The 20,958-nt window shown below is 41.4% G+C and overlaps 1 protein-coding gene across 1 annotated transcript in view; it reads right to left on the reverse strand.

Moving 5' to 3' along the window:
- Positions 1–20,958, reverse strand: part of UBA2 (ubiquitin like modifier activating enzyme 2) — a 114,317-nt gene that overhangs the window by 85,076 nt on the left and 8,283 nt on the right. Inside the window, exons 2-5 of the mRNA XM_030204447.1 lie at positions 20,217–20,300; positions 19,385–19,455; positions 14,536–14,600; positions 1,295–1,395 (exon numbers count right to left, since the gene is read on the reverse strand). Coding sequence (XP_030060307.1) covers positions 1,295–1,395; positions 14,536–14,600; positions 19,385–19,455; positions 20,217–20,300 — 321 coding nt within the window. The remainder of the gene's footprint in view (positions 1–1,294; positions 1,396–14,535; positions 14,601–19,384; positions 19,456–20,216; positions 20,301–20,958) is intronic.

The raw sequence follows: 20,958 nt of genomic DNA on the forward strand, positions 1-20,958 counted from the left end.
GAATGATGGCACCACATTTCCTATGCCTGGGAGATTTAGTTCCATGTAAAGAGATTCTCTTAATTTATATTCATTTCCAACAGAAGAAAGTTACTTTGCCTCAGACCCTGAAGTTAATATTTAGCACTAAGAGCAATATAAAACGTAGGTTAATTTTTAGCTCACTTTTCTGCACTGGGTAGTAATAGGTCATATAATTATCACGTATATGTGCAGGAAAAGTGTGCCAAAATTAGATTTATTTTTTTTTTAACTACTGTTTTAACTGATAATTTTGTCAGCTAAAATAACCACAAAATGTATATTAGCATTTAGCAGGATGAAGGCAAAAGCTTGGCTCTTCTCTCAAGACTTTAATGGAAAAAGCAACTACATAGTCAGTCACCCACAAAAGCACTAATGCCGGCTGTACATACTGTAGCAGGACTTGTTTATCCACCCTTACTCCAGCTATCATCATCATGCACCTTTTCTGACTTCATTTGCAATGTTCCCTTATTCTATCTAATCCTGTTAGTTACTCTGTTTGTATGTTCCATATCTGCTTACACGCTGTACTACCTATTAAAGTGTTTCAAAGTACAGTACAGTCTCGATTATTTGATGTAAACAGGACCAAGCCACTGTCGGATAAGCGAAAAGTCAGATAATAAGGAAAACAATGGTAAGCCCTTAAAAAATGCACGGAGAACATACTTTATGCATAAAGAACAGGCACAGGGTATCTATATTAAAAATATATTTTTAACACTAACCAGCAACTAGTGTGTGAAGTTGGAAAACAGGAAGAAAACCTGTGTACTTCTTGGTGGCAATGTGATGACATCATTTTTTTTTTTTGGGGGGGGGGGATCTGTCAGATATGCCGGATGGTCGGATTAGCGAAGGCTGGATAATCGAGACTGTACATTGTGTTGACACTGTCAGCAGCATACCAAGCCATAATGTGTGCTGTTATTTGAATATTTTTACTGTTGTGTATTGCCTATCTCCAGCTTATTCTTGCTGTACACCGCCTTCAGTGAAGTAAATAAGGTGGTAAATAAATAAATAAATATATAGGAGTCCCTGGTGAAAGGTCGGGTTCAGATGCAGTGAAAAAGGGATACCTTAGCCTCGGAGATAGCTGAAATGATCTCTATTGGAGCACAACATTAAATAACAGTCCAAGGGGGCAATGCCCAGAAAATAAGTGGTTCAAAAATGTCTAAGAAATTGTCCTGAAGAGGCCAGAGGAGAGCAGAGACACACAAAACCAATACCAAAAAAAACTCAACAGATAATACCACCAAACCTTTTTAATAACTGTTACTTGTCCAAGGTAGCCTGCAGTACCACTCTCTATAAGAGGAATATCGGCAGCCAAACACATCCTGTTTACATGGTTACGAGCAGCTACAAGAAAAGTAATGTGTGAAATAGTTAGGAAAGGTATATAAGCAAATGTTCTGGAGAAACACACAACTTACAGTTTTCAAGCAGAATTTTCCTCTCCACCAGTCTGGCTGTTATCTATTTACAAGTTCCTATCATGATACCCCTGTTTAACTGAAGCCACTCTTTTCTTATGTAATAAAAAGGGTATAAATAATTTTGTGTTTATAGAGACAATGTATAAAGTAGGAACGATAACACCTTTACACACTGATTTTGAATTGGTCTTAAGTGAGCCTCTAGTCTCCTTAGCACACTTAATTGGCTAACTAAAATTAAGTGCTAAGTAACCGGATAACAAGCAAACATCCCTGCAGAGTAAAACTGCATGACTGGCACAAAGGTCCTAAAAGGTTCGAGTTTGGTCCACCACAAAAGTTAGGGCCAGATGCACTAAACTTAACGAGCCATTAACGAGCAAGTAGCAAACCCTGGCATGCACTAAAGACTTTTTTCTGACGATGGTAGCAGCTAACGAAAACAGAATGCAGATGAGCAAATTGTGTAGAAACCCTATTGTACTGAGATGCACTAACCTTTTCCAATTGCCTTAACACTGGAAAATCTAACGAGAGGTCTGTACCTCTCTTTGGGGCTGTGCGGGATTGAAAAACTGCAACAAAAGTAACAAAAAAAAAATAGCACTCTGCTTTAAAAAAAACATCCATTTTGGCCGCCATCCCCCCCTCCCCCCCCAAAAGACACCGCGCTGCTCACCACCTCCAATGCGGCTCGATCCAGAGGACAGTGCAGTTGAGGACACCCATCCAAAAAAAAACGTCCATTTTGGCCGTCATTCCCACCCCCCCGCAATAATAAAAACATCTTTTTTGGCAGTGCTTCACTCAGCTGAGAGACCTGGAAATCCCTGAGCCAATCACAACGCGTTTAGCTGAGCTAAACACGCTGTGATTGGCTCACAGACTTCCTGGTCTCTCAGCTGAGTGAAGCACTGCCAAAAAAGACATTTTTATTATTGTGGGGGGGAATGACGGCCAAATTGGATATTTTTTTTGGATGGGCGTCCTCAACTGCACTGTCCTCTGGATCGAGCCGCATCGGAGGGGGTGAGCAGCGCGGCGTCTTCGGGCGGCACAGGGAGGTGTATTTGGCATGCGCAGAGCAGCCAGCATAACGCTTGGCTCTGCTCATGCTCAACCGGCCGACTATTTAACCGGCCGATTGGCCGACTATTTAACGTTGGAATAGAGAATGCAAGTGAGCTACAACGAGCAGCTGATTTGCATTTCCTTTCCTTTATGCATGCCCGTTCCTTACCAAATCACTAAGGGAATCGGTAAGGGAAGGGCTCTAACGATTGTTTAGTGCATCTGGCCCTTAGTGAGAACTCATCATGCCATGATCAAAAGAAAGTTCAGAGGAGCTATGAAAAAGAATAGCTTATACTCCTCTGTCTGAACATGATTCTACAACCATTTTGAACCATATGAGGCTTTGTCCATCCACTGTCGTCTACAAATGGAAAAAGTTGAAAAGTACACTAATTTTATCCGGAAGTGGTTGTCCTGCCAAGGACAAACAAAAAACGATCCACAATCACAAAGAACCCCAGACTAATATCTAACTGCAGCTTTCCAGTCACAATAAGAAATGTTTAGTTTGCCAAAAGTAGGAACCTCATCTTGATTGTCGAGCATTGTGGTCAGGGTATTGTGTTGTGGGGCTTTTTTATTATTGCACCAGGACATAAGTGATCAAGGTATTGTGGTGTGGGGCTTTTCTTTATTGCACCAGGACCTAGGTGGCTATCACTGATAGAACCATGAATACTCCTTTATATCAGAAAATTCTGAAGGAGAATGTCTTGACTTCCATCCATGAGCTAAAGCAAAACAAACACCATAAACATTCAATTAGATCTAGTACAGAATGGTTGAAGAAAGAGTAATTTCATGTTTTGGACTGGCCAAGTCAAAATCCTGACCTAAACCTTATTATAATGTTATGGCAAGACCTGAAGTGAGCTGCTTATGCAGAAGATCTCACATGTCTCAAGAGCTGAAACTGTTCTGTATGGGAAAATGGGCCAAAATTCCACACAGGTGATGCAAGACTAATAAAGAGTTACAGGAAACATTTAGTTGAACTTATTGCTGCTATGGAGGTGCACCAATTACTCAATAAGGACTTCTTTTCTATTGAATTTTTCCATATTTTGATTATGTCTTACCTGTTAATTTTCTTTCCTTTAGTCCCACCAGACCAGTCCAGAACCTGGGGGTTGTCTGTCGACCAGCGGATGCAGACAGAGAAATAAAATAGTTCTCGGTGATTCACTCCTTAAGGGCACCATGTAGCCACAGATACTCAGTATTTTGATTGACAAAGCAGCACGTGGTCACTTCTGTTTGAGTTAACATTTATAATGCATCTATGCCAGCATCTTGTATAACAAATCGCTGAAGTATAACCTGCTAATCCAAGATTGGAAACAGCCAAAAGGGATCACCTCACCAAAAAGAAATGCGATAGTATTGAGGCTCAAAATTAGAAACATGTTAGGGTGGGCCTCTGGACTGGTCAGGTGGGACTAAAGGAAAGAAAATTAGCAGGTATAATTTTTCCTTCCTTAGCATCCACACTCACCAGAACCTGTCAGATGTAGCAAAGCAGTCCTGAATATGGGTGGGATTATGAACTCCCTGCTAGAATAAAGGTGTCAGAACTGAGGGAAGAGGCCAGTTCATAGAGGAGGAATGATGTTTGCCAAATATGAAAGAATGAGACACACATACAATCTCTTCCTGTAACCTCCAATTGTAGCTCTTGACTTTCAAAGTTAGACCAACAATGACCAGCACTGGGAGGAAGATTCTGAAAAGAGGAAGAAGTTTCAAAGAACTTACAGCCAACCTCCAATTTTAGCCCATAAATTCCAGGCCTTCTTCAAAGAAATTGCACAATGTATTTGAGCATGACATGTCTGCCAAAAAGATAATTCCCAAGATATTCCCATCAAGATGGGGAAGAAACTAGTCAGCATATACGCAGGCAAAGAAGGGAAAAGAACATTACCAAACTTTAGGAGGAAGCACTTAAGACATAGACCAGCTGTCTTCAGAAAGAAGGCAGACAACAAAGAAAAACATTCATTTTGAATCCCAGAGTCCACGTTGAATATTAGAAGACTCCAAGACAGACCCTAATGGGAATATCGAGTTGCTAGTAGCATCAAATTAATCCTATGTAATAAGGGAGGGGATATGAGCATAAAAGTATAATATAAAACGAAGGACCTCTTCTGCATTCACTATTTCAGGCTAAGGAGACAAAGGATGCAGACGCTGTTGTCTCAAGTGATTTCCTCCCGAGACCTCAACATCCCTCCAGACCGGCACAGTTGGGCTGTGCATTCCAACCAGCAAATGGAGAAGGAGAACCACAAACTCTTCACACACCTATAACTATACTGTGCAGCCCTTCTGAGAGTCAGCATTCAAATAGCAAAGAACCACTACCCCTGGCCTGCCAAGAAGCCTCTCAGAACTGGAACCCCAAGCCACAAAGAATAGCCCCGTTGCTGGTGCCTTTTCTGAGAAACTTAAAATTTGCCACCTACACAGCTACATATCCAAGTGGCTTACCTAAAAAGAGAATGTCAGGCAGAAGCAAATATAAACGAACATGCTTGATAGCTGAAGGAGGAGGTTAAAGACTAAACGTACAGGAGGAGGAAACTTCAAGATCACTGAGTCATCAGCTCAGGTCTGGCTGTAGAAACTGGACCATTCAGGCAATTATCTTTCCACCTCTTCTTCTTTTTTGTTTTAACTGCAGAGAAATGAAGACATCCTGTGCTCCACTGATAAGTCATAGAATTCACCCAGAAGGTACTCTAACAACCAGCTAGAGACTGGACTGATGAAAATGGATGTATGAACTTGGGTCAGAGGCTGCAGCCCTGCGATAAAATAGAGGAACTCATATTCTTGCACTGCAACTTGAAAAAGGAACACTGTGGAATCATACAAAAATACACAATCCCACCACAATCCAGATAGGAAGAGCAGAAACTGGAGTTAGAAGAACTGACAGAAGTTCTGCAATGTCTAAGAATGGGAATACGAGAGGAAAAATCTAAGACACAGAAAGTTAGACTGATTATTCTGTGCAGAGGCCAAGCACAATAATGCCTGCATAAGCATCCCAAATGACACAGGACAGCAAATTTCCTGGAATCCAATGAGTTACAAGATCTGAGGCAACATGGTTTTACCAAAGGTAAATCGTGCCAAATGAATTTGAATTCTTTGGGTGACCAGAGAACTGGATCAAGGACATGCGCTAGATGTAATCTACTTGGATTTCAGCAAAGCATTTGACACAGTCCCTCATAGAAGGCTCTTAAACTTGAAAGGCTGAAATTAGGACCCAAAATGGTGAACTGGATTAGAAACTGGTTGACTGATGCCAGAGGGTGGTGGTCAATGGAATTCACTCAGAGAAGGAAAGGTGAGTAGCGGAGTGCCTCAGGGATCGGGGCTGGGGCCAATTCCTTTCAATATATTTGTGAGTGACGTTGCTGAAGGATTAAAAGGTAAGTTTTGCCTTTTTGCAGATGATACCAAGATTTGTAATAGAGTGGGCACCCCAGAGGGAGTGGAAAACATGAAAAGGGATCTGCAAAACTTAGAAGAATGGTCTAACATTTGGCAATTAAAATTTAATGCAAAAAAGTGCAAAGTGATATATTTAAGGCGTAGAAACCCAAGAGAGCTGTATGTCCTAGGAGGTGAGAGGCTGAGATGCACAGACGGACAGAGGGACCTTGGGGTGATGATATCCCATGGACCTTAAAGCAAAAAAAAAAAAAAAAACAATGTAACAAAGCGGTGGCTACAGCCAGAAGAATGCTGGGATGCATCGAGGAGTAACCAGCAGAAGAAAGGAGGTGTTGATGTCCCTGTACAAGTCAATAGTGAGGCCAAGCAGGCCAGGGAAGGCGATAAAAATGATATGGGGCCTGCGTCATAAGACACATGAGAAGAGACTGGAAGACCCGAATATTTATAGCCCAGAGGAAAGATATGATACAGACATTTAAATACTTGAAAGGTATTAACATAGAAACAAATCTCTTCCAGAAAAGGGGAAATGGTAAAACTAGAGTACATGAGCTGAGTTGCCGGGTGCTAGACTTAGGAGTAATGTCAAGAAATTCTTTTTCACAGAGAGAGTTGTCAATGCCTGGAATGCCCTCCCGAGGGATGTGGTAGAGACAAAAACAGTGATGGAATTCAAAAGGGTGTAGGATGAACACAGAGGAACCCTATTTAGAAAATAGATGGTAGAAAGCAAAAATAAATAAATAAACCTTAAATGGCTGCAGAGGGTGGATATGTGACACTTGGACAGCTACTCCAGCTGTGAAGAACTAAGGCCTCTGCCAGGCAGACTTTGCAGGTATGTGTCAGTATATGGCAATCCAGTTTAGGATAGGTTGGAAAGGGCTTCAATGGCAATTTCAGTAGCTAGAACAAGGACATTGCTGGGCAGACTTTTACAGTCTGGGTCCCACAAAAGACATTTGGATAGGCTGGCGTAAGCTTTGATGGCAACTCCAGTAGGTTGAACATAAGGACAGAGCTGGATGGACTTCTACAGTCTATGTCCTCGAAACGCCAAAGAAAGACTCGTGATAAAGTATATATCACATTCATTGTTGATTTAATCATGAATTGATAATGAGTGTGACTGTTGGGAAGACTGGATGGACCAGTCAGATTTTTATCTGCCGTCATTTACTATGTTACTATGTAAGTTCCTTGTGCAATATGAGGAAATTCATACACCATCCCAACCAGTTTTTTTTTTTGTTTGTTTTTAAACAAGGCTATAACAGCTACAGCAATTTCAAGAAACTCTTCTCCAGATTCTTTAGGAAGCCATTTCAGGAATATATTCTCCAGATTACTTTGGTAGAAAAGCAACATAAAGGGCAACTTTTTGAGAAACTTCAACATAAAGACCGCCCCAGAACATGAGCATTACATGCTGCTCTCTTAGGGAAGGAGTTAAATTTGGAAACTTAATTACCACAATGAAGAATCCCAAGAGAACTCAATGCAGGGAAACCACATGCATACGGAATAAGTAAGAACATAAGCACTGCCATACTAGGACAGACCGAAGATCCATCAAGCCCGGCATCCTGTTTCCAAAAGTGGCCAATCTAGCTCACAAGTACCTGGCAAGATTCCAAAACAGTATAATACATTTTAGGTTGCTTATCCAAAATACAAGCAGTGGATTTTCCCAAGCCCAACTTAATAATAGCTTATGGACTTTTCTTTTAGGAAGCTATCCAAACCTTTTTTAAACCCTGCCAATCTAACTGCTTTTACTACATTCTCTGACAACAAATTCCAGAGTTTAATTACATCTTGAGTGAAGAAATGTTTTCTCCAATTTGTTTTAAATTTACTACTTTGTAGCTTCATTGCATGCACCGTGGTCCATTTTGGAAAGAGTATACATCTCTGCCTTTCTATGGGACGTGTCCTCTACCAGGAAACCTGCAAGAAAAAGCATAGGCTTGCAAGGGGAATAATGGTGTGGTGGAGGGGAGACTTCAACCAGGCCCGCATCTGATTAAGATACCCTGGCCAGAAGTATCAATAGGTGACCTAGGAACAAAGTATCAGCCTGCCCTCCAGCCCTCCTATAATCAATTGTGTACATGAGTTGACGTGATGGGCATCAGTGTCATAGTTTAACCCTAGGCTACTTCTCCACTTTTTTTTTTTTTAATGATTCTGGTATAACAAAACAATTTTAAACCAACAGCTAAAGATCCTCCATAAACAAACTCTAATGAAAGTGCCAGTAGAAAGGCCCCCAGGGGCAACTGGCGCCCCAGAACTAAGACAGGAAAAAAATGGTGTTTCTTTCTCTTGCTTCCTTATCAAGCCAACTCAACAGGTATACGCAGACTTTAAGTAAATGTAATGTAACAGGGTCAAGACGGCAGTTGCAACTCAACTCAAAAAGAAACTGTGCCTATACTGCATATGGCTCTCCACCAAATGTACAGTGAGATGCTGCTGAGAAGGAACGGTGTCTTTTTGGTAGGCATAGTTTCAGTAGAGATATTCTTTGGGGCTTCCCCGAAATGCATTCTCGCTTCATCTCAAGACGCATCAGTGGCAGACAAAATTTAGAACCCTGCTACAGACTAATTAGGAACATGCCCCCTTATGGAGAAACTGCAGCCAGCTGCCTGATGCCCTCGGTGGCCTATGAATCTCCTGCAGTGACCTGGAATGTCCAACCTTTAGCAACTCATTCACACCAAAAATGAAGGTAAAGCAGTGCCTTGAAGATCCTGCGGGAAAACCTTCAAGCTGCAAGAAGCTGGACGGGAAGAGAAGGGAAGGGACTCGGATCCCTCCGAGTATTCCTCTTTGGCCTCATTTTGCGATTGTGGAGCGGAATACAGTTCTCAAGCTGGACTCGGAAAAGCTTCTGACACCATCCTGCAAAGGCACTCAACCCAGAAACCTTCCCAGGGAAAGTGAGAGAAAATGGATTTGGATCCCCCCAAACATTTCCTTCCAGGCTTTGTCGTGTGCTGGCAGTAAACAGAGCTCAACCTAACCAGTGGGAACTTAACCAACTTATTCAGCCCAGATCCTGCATGGTGAACATCACCATCTGCTAGGAAAGGAGAAATATTGAGTGTGGATGCACAGTGCCCTAACAGGCAAATCACACAGAACTATTTTCTTTGTCTTCATCCACTGGTCAATGGACATAACCCACAAGTTCTGGACTGATCTGGTGTGGATACTAAGGAAGTCTTATGTTTTGAATATAAATTGTACTAAAATACAGACCACCCCAGGAAGTACACAAACTCTCTCAGCATTGAACTCTACTACCTATTATAAACAAACATCAACTGTCTTATCTCTATCCCCTCTAAAAATGTGTGTCCTGCAAATTAATCTGTCCTCCCCCAATTTATGCAATTTTATAGTCACAGAAATATAGAAAATGGCAGCAGATAAAGATCATATGGCCTATACAATATCCATATCAACTATTAATCTGTACTATTCTTTTCTCTTTGAGATCCTCTGTGCTTGTCCCATGTTTTTTTTTTAATTCAAATATAGCCCTTGACTCCACTGGGAGGCCATTCTACATATCCAACACCCTTTCTGTAAATAAATTTCCTCAGATTACAGATGAGTCTATCCCCTTTCACCTTCATCCTGTGCCCTCTCATTCCAAACCTTCCTTTGAATTGAAAGTGGCCTACGTCCTGTGCATTTAGCAACATTTAAATACTTCTGTGGCATATAATCTCCCTTCTTCCACCTAAAGTGTATGTATGTGTATATATTATGATAAAGACTATAGACCATTTCTGTAGCTGTACTCTGAACTAGAGAATGACACGGGGACAGGGACCCATTGTAACATAAAAAGTATATATCTTTGGACGATTTACCACAGATGCAGGAATAAAACTTTTGATCCCGTGTTACAAAAATAAATAAAACAAACAAAAATGCAATTACCTTGCTCCCTTCCCTCTGTGCCTTCCTCCCCCTTCCCACCTCAATGCCTCTACCTTACTGAGCTGCAAGAGCGATTCCTACAGGCCTGCTCTGGGGCCTCCCGTCTTTGCAAGAAATAGGAAGTTGCATCAGAAGATGGGACTCGGCAGAGGGAAGGCCTCAGAGCAGGCTTGTAGGAATCGTTGATAAGGTAACAGGTAGAGCCACTGTGGCATGGGGGAGGGGTTGGAAGGCAGAAAGGTGCTGCACCCATGGGGGGGGGGGGGAGAGGAGGGGTTGCTGGAAAGAAGGCAGAGAGGTGCTGGACCAGCAGGGGAGAGATGCTGGACAGGGAAGTATAGGGGACACAGAGAAGGAAGATGAAGAATATGGGGAAAGATAGGGACACAGAGAAGGAAGATCCCGAACATGGGGAAAGATAGGGACACAGAGAAGGATAGTGAGGATGGAAAGAGAAGAAATATCAAATGTACTGGAGACCCTGGTGAGTGAGTTAAAAGAAGACAGAGGGAAACAGAAACCAGAGCCTAGGACCAACATGATTTGAAAAAAAATAAAATGACCGGCAACAAAAGGTAGAAAAAGTAATTTTATTTTCTATTTTGTGATTAGAATATGTCAGATTTGAAATGTGTATCCTTGCCAGAGCTGGTGTTAGACATAGCTGGGACCCAGGGCAGAAATCTGGGAGGGGACTTAAAGTCCAGTACCAGGTCATGCCTTCATCAGCTTCCAGCAGGTTTAGGGCTCTCTCTGGTCAGGGGCACTTGCCCAAATTGTACTCCTCTAATACCATCCCTGGAACGTTTGATCTTTATATTTTACACAGTATAGAAGGAAATGCATTGCTATTTCTTGGGTACTGTACTACATGCAAGGTGCGGCTTCTTGGGATTTTGGTGGTTCAGTTGTTAAGAGGTCCTGAACCTGTCATCTTGTTAGTGAAAGCCTTACTGGGGGGCTTGAGAGCAAGCTCCATCCACCCACTACTGACATCAGATGCTGAGAAGGTTTATATCACTGCACTAACCTGTTACCATATCATCCTGGTGTTTCAGCTGTTAAGAGGTCCTGAACCTGTCATCTTGTCAGTAGAAGCCTTATTGGGGCTTGGGAGCAAGCTCCGCCCACCCGTTACTGACATCAGACACTGAGGTTTAAATCACTGCGCCTAGTGGCATGCAGTCGCTCAGCGTGCCGCCTAGGGCGCAAGCCAAAGGTGCACACCTTAGCGTGCACCTTTGCGCAGTGACTGATGCAGCAACAGAAGTAATAGCTAAGGGGCTTAGATTTAAGCTGGGTCTTTAACATTTCAAATATTTTATTCATTACGGCAATTAGTTTTTGGCTTTGTCTCTTATTCTGCTTGGTATTTGGAATCCAATTATTGCCCATATTTTGAAAGTAGGGTCTGCTCATTTACATTATTCAACATTATCAACATTCTGTGGATTCTTTTCCAATTTATAGTAACCCAATTGATTGTTTTCAAGTCTTACCACACTTCATTGAAATTATAAATATTTCCCAATATAGGCGAAAGAAGCAGTATAGAAAATTAAATCAAACTGTTAGATCAGATGGACGTTCTGTTCTTAAAACTGTAGATTGTGTTAAGGAACTCAATTCTTCCTTTGTTCCCATTCAATGTTATTACATTAATATCCGCTCAGTTGGTAATAAGACATGTTTAATTAAGGACTAGCTTGAGGAATGTCAGCCAGGTTGCCTTTTTCTGACTGAAACATGGTTGCATTCCAAAGATGATCCAGACTTTGGCTTGTCATGTTAAAGATTCTTCATTATCACATACTCTAATATGTATTCTTTGTTACTGTCCACCTCAGAAGTGGTTAAAAGCATATCCCTCTTTTTGTGAGTTCATTTTTAGGAATTCAATTTAAAGCCCTTATAGTTTGATTTTAGGAGACGTAAATCTTCCAGATGGACATTAATAACATACCAAAAGAAATTATCTTTGCTCTTTTCTATCTTTCCTAAATTACACTACACCTTCTCCCACTGCAACTCATGTTAAAGGTCATCAACTGGATCTAATTTTATTTAGAGGGTAGTGATATTTCTGCTCTTAACATCAGTGTGTCGGATATCACCTGGCAATAATCTTTATGGTCAGATCATTTTTGTTGCTCTTTTAATATTAATAGGCGTAAGGTTAAGGGTTATTCTAAGCAGATTTATTATCATTGCACCAGAGGAACAATTGATGTTGATAAATTCTGGGATAGGGTTATCAAACAGAAGGCTGATAATATAGATGATAACTTTATAGATAAATGGTCTGAAATCAGTGCAGGAACATTAGATGAGTTAGCTCCGTTACAGCTGAAGCTAAAACAGTCCACAAAAAGTAACAAACGGTTTATTCTTGGTCTATTGGAACTAAAAAGATTATGTAGGAAGTTGGAGCGAAAATGGTATAAAGCTAAGATGATGGTTCTGGAGCCGCCTGGCGTGAAGCAATTCAAAAACATAAATAAGCTTTGAGGATAGCTAGAAAGACAAATGATGGTTTAATGGGGAAAGATAGAGTGAATATGAAGCAATTAAGAGAAATAGTAAAGCTTGGAGTAGGATATGCAAAAAATGTAATTTAATTACATCCTAATTTTTAAGTTACTGAGGGGATACCTGTTAATCAAATTTGGAAGGATTTCTCTGCTATTCAGTGGAGTGACTTCTCCAAATTATTTAAGAAATATGTTACAACTTATTGTACATTAGATACTTGTCCTCCATATTTGATGGAGGTGGAACCATCATTGTTTGAGGCTGAACTATTCTCTTGGGTTAATCTACTACTATCCTTAGGTAAGTTCCCTGATAACCCTGGGGAAATGATTATAACCCATATCCTAAAAGATTTAAAACAATCAACATCTTTAGTGTCTAATTATAGGCCTGTTGCCTCAATTCTGCTCTTTGTGAAGTTGTTAGAAGGATTTGTTACAATATTTGGAGCAGAATGATATTCTTCCTACATTTCAGTCAGGCTTTCAAGCCTATTGTAGTACAGAAACAGTGGTAAACTCATTGTTAGACAAAGTAAGAAATTAAGCATGTAATTGCCACTCTAGAATGGCATTTACACACCAACATTTAGGCGTGACCACTTACACCATCTTTATGGCAGATGTAAATGCATGTCCCTAAAAACGGCACCTTGTGTACGTAACTGATAGTGTTCCATGAAGTGGGCACTAAAATAGTCAGAACTCCCATGCCCCTCCAATGTGAACGCCTCCTGTGCAGTTAAGGTCATAACTCACATGTGTATCTGCAAATTAGTGCTAGTTAAGGCCAATTATTGATATTTATCGCCAACTAAATGACAATTAAGGGCCGAGTAACTTGTGCAAAAGTGGTACTGTTTTACAACTGTGTGCACCACGCAGTTTATAGAATTAGAGGGTTAATGGCATGGTTTAAGCTCCTCACATGATAAAACAGGTAAGGCCACTAAGGAACTTTTATGTTTACTTATCCATATTTTGCAGTCACAGTTTTCAAAGGCATTTAGGAAAGAAGTGCAAACATCATCTGTAAAACAGTAAGTTCACTGGCTTTTATATTCCAACAATTTGACTAGACAGTTTCCATTTTATTTTTAAATCTCTCAAGATTACAAGCTCTATTCATAAATGGGTCCTGATCAACATAAATTTCATTCATTTAATATATTTATAGCCTGCCCATTGTTGCACTTCTAAGCAGGTTCCAAAAGTTTAAATGGGACAGGCGCTGTATCCACCTGGTTAGTGCACAAAGCTCTAAAATTGAACAATGGGCTTCTCCCTGTGCATCTCTTGCAGCAAGTTAGTTAGCCTCCCAAATTCAGACTGGAGCATCCTGGAACCAATCCTCATAACTAAAAACCCTGTTTACTAAGATGCGCTAGCGTTTTTAGCATGTGCTAAAAAGTAGCGTGCGCTAACCGTGTAGATGCCCATATTTTGGACATCTACATGGTTAACACCCGCCAATGCTTGCACACTAAAAACATTAGCGCATCTCTAGCGCAGCTTAGTAAACAGGGCCCAAATTATGATTTGTAGTATTACTGTACGTCTACTGGCAGTGGAATAAAAGGAATAGCCTATATTTGTTATAAATACTCAAACAATTTAGTTTATTTCACATATGCACTAGCTGATTTACCTAGAAGTACAATATTGTTAGAGCATCTCTGTGTTTTATTGGTCTCGTTTTATTTGTGCCCATTTCATCTTTGTTGTTTTCTTTTATTGTATTTATTTTGTATTTCAGGTTTCATCTTGCGACCCACTTTCAGTATTGTATTTGCAAAAATGGTTTTAGACATCAACAATATCTGTAGATCGCATGGTATAGAGACATGCAATCAAACTCAATTCTGCACTATCCTGCTAGACATGTGATAATCTACATTAACAGTACAAAGCAACCCCTCTGTAGAAAACATTATACTGATCTAATTTTACCTTAGAGAATTTTAATAATTGTGTGGCTAAGGATTGAAATGTACTATGGTTTTCATCACGAACAGAAATCTTACCTCTGTTATCTAAGGCGTTCATAACCAATGTAAACTGTTGGAAGAATCCCACATTATAGTCAGGGCTGCAGAGATAAAGTAACACAAGAAGGAAAGTTATCGGTGTCCCACACCAAGTAAATAATATTATGGTGCTCTGCAGTAACACTACAGTTAATGCTGTTTAAGTACATTCTAATGGCAAAGTGGTCATGGTGGTGGCAGAGTGTGTATATCAAACTGCAAGCTGGTGATTAAGATCTTGGTGGGATAAACATTTATTTTCTACCAGGGGCGTATCTGCGTGGGGCCTCAGGGGCCTGGGCCCCCGCAGATTTCGCCCTGGACCCCCCTACCGCTGCCAACCCTCCCCCTCCGTTGCTCGCCTACCTTCGCTGGCGGGGGACCCCAACCCCCGCCAGCCGAGGTCCGCGTCCTCCTGCCGCTGCCGGCTGCCTTTGGTCCTTTAATTCTTCCATTGAAGCTGGCGCCGACGAAAGTTTCTTTTGAGTCTGACGTCGCTGCACGTTGTACGTGCAGGACGTCAGACTCAGAAATTGTTTCTGAGTCTGACGTCCTGCACGTACAACGTGCAACGTGCAGCGACGTCAGATTCAAAAGAAACTTTTTCGTCGGCGCCAGCTTCAATGGAAGAATGAAAGGACCAAAGGCAGCCGGCAGCGGCAGGAGGACGCGGACCTCGGCTGGCGGGGGTTGGGGTCCCCCGCCAGCGAAGGTAGGCGAGCAACGGAGGGGGAGGGTTAGCAATGGCAGCGGCTGGGGGGAGGGGGATCGGCAATGGCGGCGGCGGCGGCGGCGGGGGGGGGGGGGGGCTATAATGTGCCCCCCCTCTCTGGCCCTGGCCCCCCCTACCGCCGCAGTTCAGATACGCCCCTGTTTTCTACACAAACATTTTGGGGAAAAAGAAAGGCGATTAATGGGCGTGTTAAGATAATACCTCAAAACAGGAAACAAGAGTCACAAACAGGCAGGAAACAATCTCCACGTCGACAATCCAATCAAAAGGGAGTAGAGGATGGGTAATGAACACTCCACCGCAGGAAGTAGATCTTGAGAGATACTTTATTCAATATTGGTACAGTAGGACCTGACACGATCCATGCTACGGAAACGCCTACCTCAGGGATCACAATGATATTCAACCAAATGTGAATAGGTAGGAATATCCAAAACACTCCGTTCAGAAAACAAACAAATAACAAGTGCAGTCTGAGAGCGTTGGCAAAACAACAGGATGCACTTGTTACTTGTTTGTTTTCTGAACGGAGGGTTTTGGATATTCCTACCTATTCACATTTGGTTGAATATCATTGTGACCCCTGAGGTAGGCGTTTCATTACGCCGAAACATGGACCATGTCGGGTCGCACTGTACAAATATTGAATAAAGTATCTCTCATGAACTAGTTCCTGTGGTGGAGTGTTCATTACCCATCCTCTACTCCCGTTTGATAATACCTCACACAGAATAAACCAAATCATGCATTGTACATCTCACGTGTTATTTACAAGCACCGATCTTGCAACCCAGAGGTGGCCGGTTCAAATCCCGCTGCTGCTCCTTGTGATTTTTTTGTTACATTTGTACCCTGCGCTTTCCCACTCATGGCAGGCTCAATGCGGCTTACATGGAGCAATGGAGGGTTAAGTGACTTGCCCAGAGTCACAAGGAGCTGCCTGTGCCTGAAGTGGGAATCGAACTCAGTTCCTCAGGACCAAAGTCCACCACCCTAACCACTAGACCACTCCTCTACTCTTGGCAAGTCACTTAACCCTCCATTGCCTCAGGTACAAACTTAGATTGTGAGCCCTCCTGGGACAGAGAAATAGCCAATGTACCTGAATGTAACTCACCTTGAGCTACTAATGAAAAAGGTGTGAGCAAAATCCAAATAAATAATTAAGTTAAAGAACAAAATGAAATGAAATGGAGTTCACAAAGCCCCTAACTCCCATGAGGCACTGCCTGTGAAATGAGAAAGAACAAATTGCTCTGGAGCAGCAATACACAATTCAAACTCTTAAAAAAGGACAGTCACAGCTGCCTACTAATTTTCAAATGGGGAACAAAAGTTCAGCGTAAGCATCAAGACGTTTGCTGGACAAAGTGCAATAGGAGGAGGTGCCCCCCTACTGAAGTAGCTGACTCAGCAGTTCGGGTACACTCAGAGCAAGTCTTGTAACTAAAATGGTATCTGCTCCCAGGTCGTTATGTCCCTAAGGCATCTCCTAGGCACATACTTTCATCTCAGCTTGTCTCACCAATATATTATTCCTTCTCTCCCCCCAAATCCTCTTCTTCATACTTTCTTCCCCCTTACACATTTTCTAACCAGTTGGCCTCACCCATTGTCTCCACCTCATTCTCTTCAAGCAAGCTGTCCCCCAGATTGTTAATCCCCTTCTCTGGAAGCTTGCAGCTAGTGGCACTGCATGGCTTTCACAAACTTTGAGCAGCATGGTGGTTGAATTCTCATACTGATCTCACAAGACCATCATGAGCAATTGAGTACCATGTGATTCATACTCAATGAGAGTTGTGTGGTGCATGGAGAAAACAGAACTGCTGCTCCCGAGGTAGCTTCAAGCCTCTGGAGTGTGTGTGTTAGGGGAAAGAATGATGCTGTCCAAAAGAATAGGGAAGGGACGCAGAACAACCAAACTAGGCAGGACTCAAGAGGTAGATGGATAAAAATCTTTATTACCAAAGACCAATGTTTCAGCAAAAATATACCTGCTTCAGGAATCAAAGTATCACCTCTCAACGTCTATTCACTAAAAAAAGGCATGAAGCCAACAATACAATAGTTAATACAAACAACCACATACAGCGTCAGAGTACTGCTACTCTGTTGAACAGTACTTTCCCCCGTAGGGAATCCCTCCTTGTGTTTTAGTGTAGGGAAAAGAACCACCACCGCTAGTTTCAAGGTCTTAAAAGATTCCCCTGAGGCTGAATAGTATGAAAGGAAACACCAGCCTTTTCTTGTTCAAATGCATCAGTCAAGAACCCTCACCTGCCTAAATCAATTTTTCAGAATCAACACTAAAGAGAGAAATTTACTCCTGCATACCATCCTATAGCTTAAAAGTAGTTACTGCTGAATTAAAAAAAAATTATTAATACGGGACTTTTATTATCAAGAATTCATGCTACATCTCCCAAAGAGTCATCCCAGTTGCTACATTCTGATAGATATTTCCAATCCAATTTGTTTGTGCCATTTGTAGCTATAAGGCCTATTTACTAGTGTGCCAAGTAGTTGGAACATAAATTAGTGCATGCTATTAGCACACAAGCATGATAACAGTTACTGTCATGGCATGACAGTGCATACTAATTCCCACACTAACTGCATAGTGTGTTATAGGGTAGGAAATGGGTGCAGATTTATTTATTTAGATTTTGTTCACACCCTTTTCAGTAGTAGCTCAAGGTGAGTTACATTCAGGTGCACTGGATATTTCTCTGTCCCAGGAGGGCTCACAATCTAAGTTTGTACCTGAAGCAACGGAGGGTGAAGTGACTTGCCCAAGACCACAAGGAGCAGCAGTGGGATTTGAACTAGCCACCTCTGGATTGCAAGACCGGTGCTCTAACCACTAGGCCACTCCTCCACTCAGCAACATTCCATGTAGAATCTCAAATAGCAACAACATTCCATGTAGAATCTCAAATAGCAACAACATTCGATGTAGAATCTCAAATAGTAGCAACGTTCGATGTTCCACTGCACTAACCACTAGGCTACTCCTCCACTAGCAACATTCCATGTAGAAGCCTGCCCTTGCAGATCAGCAATGCGGCCGCACAGGCTTCTGTTTCTGTGAGTCTGACATCCTGCACAGAAGCCTGCACGGCTGATCTGCAAGGGCAGGCTTCTACATGGAATGTTGCTAGAGGAATAGCAACATTAACATTCCATGCAGAATCTCAAATAGTTGCAACAGAATCTCAAATAGTAGCAACATTCCATCTAGAATCTCAAATAGTAGCAACATTTCATATATTTATATAGATTTTGCTCACACTTTTTTCAGTAGTAGCTCTAGGTGAGTTACATTCAGGTATTCTGGATATTTCTCTTTCCCAGGAGGGCTCACAATCTAAGTTTGTACCTAAGGCAATGGAGGGTGAAGTGACTTGCTCAAGATCACAAGGAGCAGCAGTGGGATTTGAACCGGCCACCTCTGGATTGCAAGACCGGTGCTCTGACCACTAGGAGGCATATTTTCAAAGCACTTTGGGAGGCTAAGTTCCATAGGTTTCTATGGAACTTTGGGAGGCTAAGTGCTTTGAAAATGAGCCTCTAGGCCACTCCTCCACTGATGTTTGTACTTTTCAGCTAGTACATAGTACTTTACCCGCATTGCCACTTGTGCAGTTAACACGGCTGCACTTACTGCCTCCTAAGTAGGCAGCATTAGTTGCATCCAAGCTAACTGCGAATACACTTACTGCGCTATAAGAATGTCTGTGCAAAACTGAATTGGAACATGCTGGGAACTTGCCTGGCAGAGAACAGGCCTTGCACTTAAATACATGTTAATTCTTGCATTTAACATGGGTTAAGTGTAAAATGTTACTGCACTTCAGCAAATAGATCCCTACAGGTGGCCGATGTATGAACAGAGCATTTGGATCTGAAGAAGTCAAGAAATAGAACCCCTGTTATAATTTAACTGTAGAGTTACGTTTCACTCTGGTAATTAAATTAAAATCGCCTCAAAATGTAATTTAAAAGACTGCTAAAAATAAATATTAAAAGCTTTAACACATTACAATACATTTTATTTATACTTAAGACTTAATTGTTAATGTTTTTAAAATTTGAAAGACCAAAACATACTTCATTATGCTGTCATGGTGGGCTGTAATATTAGCTCTAGGGCAGAACTGTAACACACTTTCTTTGGCAACCTGGAGAAAAACAACAGCAATTAGCTAATATTTCCATCCTTTGGGCTAAATCTGACATGTACTTAAAAACAAAGATATTAAAAATTCCAAACTATTAATATGATAGCAGTAGTATTTAAAATTAATTTGGAATAAAGTATCAAAAGCAAATAAGATGGGGGTCAGTCTGGCGGCTCAGTGGCAGTGTTGTGCACTGCTGCATTTAAAGACTTGGGTCCAATCTGGCTCACTGAAATAAAATAGGAGAAAAACAAATCCCTAGATAAATGTAAATTAAGGTTCGTGGTACTAGACCACATTCCTGATTCTGACTGAGCTGGATGCTCAAAAGAACAAGAGGAAAACTGCCAAAATAAACCAAAAGATTTAGGTCCAGTTTAAGTTACTGTATCTGTTACGGCTGTGATACTGCAACATGCTGTGTGCAGCCTAAAGATTAAGAACAAGGCTGAGAAAGAGAGCAAGCTCAAGCAAAGCTATGACTGCATTTTACTTTTAAGAGGCAAAACCAAAATACTCTGATTTGCCAACCCGCCTTCCTGTCGTCATATTGGTCTAGTCTGTTATCATTTCTACTGTACTGTTGCTGTCTTAACTCTGTCTTTTAAACTCAATTATCGCCTTCTATTTGATATTTCAGTGCAGTCCAGTCCTTATTTTCCTGCAAAATGCACTGGGGTTGGAACTGTATGGAATGGACTAACATCACTGATGTTTCCAGTTCTGTATCTGGTCATGTAAGCTTCATGAAATACTCTTACCTGTGCTTTTGACCTCCCAACATGTTTCTTTTGAAATAAAAACTGCCTGTTGAGATTGCTGACGTCAATAGTATCCAGATCAATCTATGAATACACAAAATAAAACCGTGTCAAGGTTTAAGTTAAATACTTAGGGGGGGGGGGGGGGGGGAACTTTCACTGGGTTTAAAACCAAAAGGCAAACTGAGAATATTTTTAAAATAGCTAAGTGTAGTGCTTTCCGCATCACTGTTAGTGAATTTGTTGGTTTTAAGTACCTCAGGTAGAAATGAAAAGGTTCCATTTTCCAGCATTTATTTCAAGCTCTGCCTGAGAACATCTACCGTTGTTTAAAGCAAGGGTTCGCAGCTCAGGTTTCACAACTGTTGCTGTTTTCACAGTAATCAGTCTATACAGTTTAGTCTTGTTCTTAAACCTACATGTGCAAATATATCTGATGAAAAATCATTTCGGAATTCTGAGAACAATTCAGAAGCAAAAGAAAATTGCCCATAACTAAAACACTGACGTACTAGAACTCGTGCAGTACTATTAATGAGAGCAAAATGGTCTAGCTAAATAACATAATGCATTCTTTAGCTTAAGAACATTACGAATGCTTCTTTTCTAGGTCTAGTGTTCACAATGAGGTGCCTTAAAAAAAAACTCCCATAGATCCTCTAGTCCAGTGTTTACAACCCAGTGCTAGCCATACATCCCAGACTCTGGTTGTTCCAATAATACAAATATGCACCAGAGTTTT

Source organism: Microcaecilia unicolor, chromosome 5, assembly GCF_901765095.1.
Source record: "Microcaecilia unicolor chromosome 5, aMicUni1.1, whole genome shotgun sequence".
Taxonomy (NCBI): domain Eukaryota; kingdom Metazoa; phylum Chordata; class Amphibia; order Gymnophiona; family Siphonopidae; genus Microcaecilia; species Microcaecilia unicolor.